The 8,108-nt window shown below is 37.2% G+C and overlaps 1 protein-coding gene across 1 annotated transcript in view; it reads left to right on the top strand.

Annotated features, from left to right (window-relative positions):
- The first annotated feature begins 204 nt into the window (after nucleotides 1–204).
- ZNF410 (zinc finger protein 410) overlaps nucleotides 205–8,108 on the top strand; it is a 49,319-nt gene continuing 41,415 nt past the window's right edge. The window contains exons 1-4 of the mRNA XM_058293078.2: nucleotides 205–822; nucleotides 2,499–2,678; nucleotides 3,751–3,886; nucleotides 6,982–7,200. Of these exons, the coding sequence (XP_058149061.1) occupies nucleotides 2,646–2,678; nucleotides 3,751–3,886; nucleotides 6,982–7,200 (388 nt within the window). The 5' untranslated portion in view covers nucleotides 205–822; nucleotides 2,499–2,645. The remainder of the gene's footprint in view (nucleotides 823–2,498; nucleotides 2,679–3,750; nucleotides 3,887–6,981; nucleotides 7,201–8,108) is intronic.

Below are 8,108 nucleotides of genomic sequence, written 5' to 3'. Positions count from 1 at the left end.
TGCAGAAGTTTGTGAATATACTAAAAACCACTAACTGTACTTTTTAAATGGGTGAATTATATGGTGTGTGAATTATATCCCAGTGAAGCTGTTATTCAGAAAAAGGTTTGCTTTTTGAAATCTATTAAATGGGTAACTGGAATTGGGATAGGAAAAAAAATTAATGTCATAAAATTTGCTATTAAACTTTCAGCTAATGTACATAGCAGGTTGCTGTGTTAAAGATGAGATCTCCACAGAGCCTAAGTCCTCCGGTACAAGTTCTTCTGTGTTCAACCTGCCTATTCTACTATATCCTACTATTCTCTAGTTTGTTCATACAACATACATATAAATCCCAAGCTTGGGCACTGAAATCATATGGCAGTACTTAGTTATAATATGGATACCCAGTTGCAGAAAGTACTTAGGTTAATTTTTTAAAGATGGTCATTGAAATGAAAACACTAAAGTAAAAAGGTTTTCATAGATAACCATGGACCCATACATAGATACCCATGAAAACAGTGATCTAGAATCACTCTTAAATCACAGAAAGGTGGTAGCTCTCTTCTTTTATATTAAGTATTACAGTTTTGCAAAGAGGTCTGAGATCCAATATATCCATTTTGTCCCTTGCTCACTGCACATATCCATTTATTTTATTTTTCCCATGTTTCATTAGGTAAAGATAACAGAAACCTGTCCCTGGAGCCAACTATGTTAGTTTCCAAGAAGCCTAACAAATAAATGACAGTAATGGTTGTCTAGTTTCTTGGAGATTTTACAATCCTGAAATTGCAAAGTTGGAGGAACCTTAAGGATGACCGAAACAAATATTTGGTAATTTTTTGGTTTGTCAAACGTGCTGGAATTAGGAAAAAGGGATTCCTAAAACTTGGAGATTCAAAACCAAACTTAGATATAATTGCCATTCAAGCTAACTAGAAATCAGACCTGCTTTGTGGGTGGAATGGCTCAGAAGTCACACCAGGTAGTCTTATTTTATTCATGGCTCTTGAGTCAGGAATCAGAAAAGTTACCCAAGTCAACCCAGGGTTGTAGCTAGGGTTGGGAGAAATGACTATTTTGTCAAGATGAATCTTATTTATCATATTAAAAGAAAAAAAATTAAAGAGTAAGAGTAACACAGTACAAAAAAATTATGCAAGTAAGAATACAGATAGATAAATAATCCTCAGGTGAATATAGCTTTGTGACCACTGTCCAGGTTCAGAAATAGGGGGATCTTACTTTACCTTTTCCTCAACTGGAAATAAATTTGGGGCTCATTTATTAGAAGTACTAGAAACAACACTGGATCTGCAGTTTGGAAACTAGTTGGGATCCTTGGCTTTACAGCTTAATGACTTGGGCAAGTCATATACTGACCCTTGGTTCCTTCCTCTGTAAAAAGAGGAAAAGGCCACATAGAGCTGTCGTGTGTTCTTTTTGAATGAGAAAAAAATGTATGAGAGAGGAAAATTTGGGGTTTATGGTTATTTAAAGTAAAAGAGCACTCTCATATACATCTTGTAAATTTTTATTTCTTTATGATGAAAAATGAGAATTTCAGGCAGCTAGCAGAGTAGGAGAAGAAAAACCAACAGGATGATAAACATTTATTTGGGGACTTCTAAATCCCTTTTATGTGGAATAAGTCTGTTTTATTCTAACTTTGCACTCTACCTGGGCATTAATTAAAAACTATCTTGGGTCCATTTTATCTTTTATATAATAGTGCTCCAAACTTTAGCAACAGCTGTACAAAATAAAGTAAGAGACTCAGGTGCCAAATCCTGAGAAAACTATAAGAAAGTGAGAATTTATATTATGGGAGGAAAATAGCTGCATCAGTGTACTGAGAGTACTTCAGTGGGAAGCATTGTTCAAAATTTTTTATTGTGAAAACGGTATCACCACCTTTTAGAAATTTGGGAAAGAGAAAAGAAAATAAGTCACTCCAGACTATTGCCCAGTTTAACTACTATTGTGTGAATTTTCTTTTTAATTTTTCCTATGCATGTCTTAACTAGTTTTAATAATAGCAAGTATACAATTTGTTTTTTACTTTTATAATTGAACATGTCATACGTGTTTTTCTTTGTTGTTGCATTGTGTTCATGATTATATTTTTAAATTACAGTGCCATAATTCAATATACCAGTCCTAATTGTGGATATTTATATGTATTTATATGTTGCTTCCAGTTGTTTACTTTAACATATGATAAGATAATCATCTTTGGGCATAGAGCATTTTTGGTAGTTAAGACTTTTTCTTAAAATAAAGTACGAAAAGTAGAAATTCTGTATCAAAATATAACATTTTAATGAATTTTAATACTTATTGGACTTGTTCTATTTTATTTTAACATCTATTTTAAAACAAATGTTTTGGGGTGAATTCTTGATTTGCTTGCTTGTTTTGAATTTTGGGTATATAAAAAGAACCTAGCTACATTTTCCACTGCTCTTAATTCATTCTGTTTTTTTCTCTCTCTTTCCTCCCTATTTTAGGCTAAATTAATTGTCCACCCAGCACAGTGTTAAAGGAAGAGCATAGCATTGCCTAGAGAAATATGAGCGTAACAGGAGCGTGTCATTGGCTCTAAATTACATTTGAACCTGTCCCCTGAACAGCTACAAAATTTGGAAACTGAATCAATGTTATCAGATGAGTTAGAATCCAAACCAGAGGTGAGCCTTGTTAGCTTATTTCCTTTTCATTTGGTTGGTTGTATCCCAAAGTTTATTCTTATTTTGAGAGACAGCAAACATTTTCTATAAAGGGCCATAGAGAACATATTTTAGGCTTTGCGGTTTCTTTGCATTTGCTACAGTCTTTATGGCAACTACTCAGCCCTTGTAGTGTGAAAGCAGCCATAGACACTGTGTAAACAAATGATCATGGCTACATTCCAATAAAAAACTTTATTTATGAAAGAGATGGTAACCTGGATTTGGCCCACAGGCTATAGTTTGCCAGCTCCTGCCTTAGTTTATTATTTTTTCCATTACTAAGTATTTTTTCAAAGATTCAAAAATCCCATTTTTATTTTTTATTATTTGTTATTTAAGTAAGTTGTAAAATCATTATATATCTAGGTAATTATAATGACAAAATTTTAATATATAAATGATATATATGTATTTATGTCTATGTATATAAATAGTACCACAAACTATTCTTTTTAAAATTTCGTATATATCTGAAAATATTTCCTTTCTAAATGTGATTGGTAGATCTCTGGAGAAAAGTAACTATAGTATAAACTTTTTTTTAGTGAAAAAATCTTTGAGTTTGGAATCACATTTCTTAAGTTTGAAGACTAATAACTGCTGCTAACAAATCATGAGACTTTAGACAAATCACTTAATGTCTTCACCTTGATTCCTTATCTGTAAAATACACATTCAGTCCTACAGGGTTACTGGGAGGATTAAATGAACCAGCACAGAGAAAAGTGCTTTGTAAAATGTAATCATCAGTTGAAATTTTTAAAATAAGTACCATTTACAATGTAATTATTTTGATCTTTTCTCTGTATGATGGTAGGTGACAGAGGTTAATTTAATTATATAGTTCAGCCTTTCTCTACAACAGAGGACTGGATAAAATAACTAAATATGTTGTAGTTAATTTAATATTTATATGAATATGGCTGAGGCTAATCAAGACTTTAGTACATCATTACCTTCTGGAAAATTCAGAGGTTTAGATCCTTCCCAACAACCCGTACTTCTCAGTGTTGTCTTTTTTTCCTTCTAGCTCCTGGTACAGTTTGTTCAGAATACATCCATCCCATTGGGACAGGGGCTCGTGGAATCAGAAGCTAAAGATATTACTTGCTTGTCCCTCCTTCCAGTGACTGAGGCCTCAGAATGCAGCCGGCTAATGTTACCAGGTAAAAATTAAGATCACCAGAGATAAGATAAAGAAGTCGGAAGAGCTTAGCCTGTTCTGTGGTATTGGCGAAGTGACTGGTTGAAACTATAAACATTAGGAGTCATGGAGACAAAAGCAACCATGGGAGTTATAAGTGCATGGCTTAGTAGTTTAAGCCATAGGAATGGATATGGTCACCCATAAAGTGTGAAGGTGGGTTAAAAAAACAAGGCTGGAATCCCTTTTTTAAGGTACAAGGTGAAAAAGAAGATCCTATAAAGGAGGGAAGAAGAAAAGCTAGGGTAGTAGAAATTTCCACACAGAGTAGAGGCATGGAACCCAAGGAAATAGTGAACATGTTAAATGCTCTTTAGAGGCCCCGTGAGATAGGGACAAAAAGATCATTGTTGACCTTGGTAGGAGCTGTTTTAAGGAGTGAAGAGGGTAGTAATGCAGGCTGCAGTAGAATGAGGGTCAGTGCAAAGTTAATATAGTTGAGGAAGTAACTCTACTTTCTAAAGGATCTCCTGTACATGAAGGGAAAAAAAAAAGGCATAAGCTAGAGGAAAGAATTGTTTTTTCTTTCAGAAGAGATATTTGAGGGTTGTTTTATGCTAAGAGGAAAGAGCCAGTTAGAGTAGCTATAGACAGAGATTGTAGATGATTAGTGAGGAGGTTCCCAGAGATGTAGGAGGAAATAGAATGCTCAGCACAGGAAGAGATTAGCTTTGCATGGGAAAAGGGAGATACCCACTATTAGGGTCACCATTACGAAAAACGACCACTCAAGCTTTTGTGGGAAGTTGTAAAGGCAGTACATACAAGCTTCACCCTTCAGGGTCTTAATAAGTAATGGAGAATTTTTCCCGTTTATTAAAGATTTCTTGTGAAGGAATTATAAGTCTTTAATTAACATTCTAATGAGCCAGTCATCAGAAATGGTTTATTTTTAGCTTAAATTCCTGGTAATAGTTCTGGCCTTAGTGAAAACAGAGTAGTTTTGTGCTGTTTTGTTTTTATAGTGGTGGAGTTAGTTGTCTAGTCCACTGAGACATATCACACCTTAAGTATTAGCAAGGAGAAAATTTTTTGGATGCTATAAATTCTTTATTTCCTGATACTTGTTTTAAAATTTGGAATATTAATGTTAAATCAGGAGGGTAAATATTAACCTATTTGTGACAGCTTATTTGTTACAAAGCCTTCTGGTTATCATCCTCAAGTGGTGTTCTTTTTTCTTTGATTTTTGAAGTGACTTTAAAACCTTTTTTAGTTTTTAAAGATTCAAGAATGATGGATATGTTCAACCATCAGTGTTAAAAAGTTTTCCCTATCTCACTTCTAGTTCTCCTGCATCTTTCATCTCTCAACTGTGATTTTTCTATTGTTATGTTAGAAGTCATATTTTCCAAACTTCTATGAATTTTCAGTGTGTGAAACTTCCAGGTACTAGTAAATTTTTATCTTTATTAAGCTTTGAAATGTCAGTAATGTCCCTAGGCTTCCTCTTTTATTCCTATAATCTTATCTGTTATTTCCTCAGCCATAGGAAAAAATAGTACCTGCCTTTTGTAAAGATGAATGAAACCCCTGAAAACATTGGATTCTTCAGTGCTGTAGTGTAGTTTCTCATTATATTGCAATTAACGTTTGGAAATTCATGCTCTCTCTTAGAACAATGTTCTTGAAAGCAAGTCTTCTGAATTATTTCTCTACATAGACTCTAGACCCCAGAACTGTAATGGAACATATTAATGGTTCTCTAATATTTCAGTGTTTTCCAGGTTGTGCTTTTATTCTCTGACTCAGCACAACTGTCACATACATCTTGTAAAAGTTAAGGGGAGGGATCATCCCAGTGGAAAATAATTTAAAAATTAAATTCTGTTCTTGAGTGAGTATCATTACATAGATTGACATTTTTCAGGGAATGAACATTGATATATGGCCTCAAAATAGAGTTCTAAAATGTACAGATGTGAATTGATTGTTGTTTTTTTTTTTTAAGATTTTTTAAAAAAATTTCTCTCCCCTTCCCCTCCCCAGTTGTCTGCTCTCTGTGTCCATTCGCTGTGTGTTCTTCTTTTTTTTTTTTTTTTAAAGATTTATTTATTTATTTATTTATCTCCCCCCCCCCCCACCCCGGTTGTCTGTTCTCTGTGTCTATTTGCTGCGTTGTCTTCTTTGTCTGCTTCTGTTGTCAGCAGCCTGGGAATCTGTGTTTCTTATTGTTGCGTCATCTTGCTTGCGTCAGCTCTCCGTGTGTGCGGCGCCATTCTTGGGCAGGCTGCACTTTCTTTCATGCTGGGTGGCTCTCCTTATGGGGCGCCTTCTTTGCTTGTGGGGCTCCCCTTTTGTTGTGGGGGCTCCCCTACGTGGGGGACACCCCTGCGTGGCAGGGCACTCCTTGTGCGCATCAGCACTGTGCATGGGCCAGCTCCACACGGGTCAAGGAGGCCCAGGGTTTGAACCGCGGACCTCCCATGTGGTAGGCGGACGCCCTAACCATTGGGCCAAGGCTGCTTCCCTGCTGTGTGTTCTTCTGTGTCCACTTGTATTTCTGTCAGCGGCACCCAGAATCTGTGTTTCTTTTTGTTGTTGTTGATGCATCATCTTGTTGTGTCAGCTCTCTGTGTGTGCGGCGCCATTCTTGGGCAGGCTGCATTTGATTTCACGCTTTGCGGCTTTCCTTATGGGGTGCACTTCTTGCACTAGGGCTCCCCTACGTGGGGAACACCCCTGCGTGGCAGGGCACTTCTTGCGCGCATCAGCACTGCGCGTGGGCCAGCTCCACATGGGTCAAGGAGGCCTGGGGTTTGAACCGCAGACCTCCCATGTGGTCAGTGGATGCCCTATCCATTAGGCCAAGTCCGCTTCCCTGGTTAGTTATTAATTACTGCCAAGTGTCTTGTTTCTCACATTTTGGCTCATTCCTTTTAGAACTTAAAGCTGTCTCTCTGTTCTTCCCTGAGGCAATTTTTGTATTTGTAAAATGAAAATGCTGTATGCTCCTATGAAGGTTTAGATACTAAGGGATGCTATAAGAGTGCTGTGTATCAAAAGTGAGCTTGGAGATAGATGCTACCTAAAGCTGTGGTATTTTCCCTTTACTAGATGATACTCCAAATCATACTAACTCCTCCAAGGAGGTCTCTTCCTCGGCTGTGTTAAGAAGCCTTCAGGTGAATGTGGGCCCAGACGGAGAGGAGACAAGGGCTCAGACTGTACAGAAATCCCCGGAGTTTTTGTCAACTCCAGAGTCGCCTAGCTTGTTGCAAGATCTACAGCCAAGTGACAGCACTTCTTTTATTCTTCTTAACCTTACAAGAGCAGGTATTCTTTATCCTTTCCTGAACTCTGCTCATGCTTAAAAAAAGGGAGGGGGACTGGCACTCTTAGCTTTATATTATTTATTATTTTGGACAATTATTGTAGCCTGGTGACCAGCTGAATGTGTGGGGGGAAAGGGAGGGCTCTAGGATGACTCAGAAATTTCATGTTTGGGAAATTAGGTCAGTGGTGGTGCCATTCACAGAGATAGTGAGCACAGGAAGAACAGGGCTTGGTGGGAGGATGATTAGTTGTATTTTGTGCCTGTTGATATTATTATTTCTGAGAGACTTCAGGAGTAGATGTCCTTAGAAAATTAGAAACAGGGATCCAGAGCTCTTAAGAGAGATCTTAAGGAAGAGTATGAGACAGTTGAATTCTTTCACTTAGGAAGAGCTTGGAGCATTAAGGTAAGGAAAGGCTGGGACCCTGAGAAAAAAACATTTTAGAAGGAAGCAGAAGAATGGGAAAAAGCAGCTGGAGAGGGAGGAAGAGACCTGGGAAGGAATGGTGTGGTGAAAGCCAAGGGAAGAAAAGGTTTTAAGGAAGAAAAGGCACTAAGTCATGCAGGATGACCAGTGACAGGGACTGGAAAATGTTTGTTTAGTAATCTTAGCAAGAACAGTTGTTTTTGGGGTAGTAGAGGTGGAGGCTAGGGTTAAAGATATGGGGAGTGGATGGGAGGTCAGAAATTGAATACAAGTTAGAAGGTGCATTTCTTCAAGACTTGACTTTGAAAGGAACAGATAAGAAGATGATAGCTAGAAAAATACTTGGGGTTTTCTTTTTTTTTTTTTTTTTAAAAAAAATAAGGATGGAAGAGACAGATTTGAAGGCTGCAAAAGAAGGCCGGCCCACAGTAAGGAGCAAGTTGCAGATGGGAGAGAGGGGTTAACTAAAGGATATAGGAG

Source organism: Dasypus novemcinctus, chromosome 3, assembly GCF_030445035.2.
Source record: "Dasypus novemcinctus isolate mDasNov1 chromosome 3, mDasNov1.1.hap2, whole genome shotgun sequence".
In the NCBI taxonomy this organism is placed as follows: domain Eukaryota; kingdom Metazoa; phylum Chordata; class Mammalia; order Cingulata; family Dasypodidae; genus Dasypus; species Dasypus novemcinctus.
This window is presented reverse-complemented; position numbering and strand designations above follow the sequence as displayed.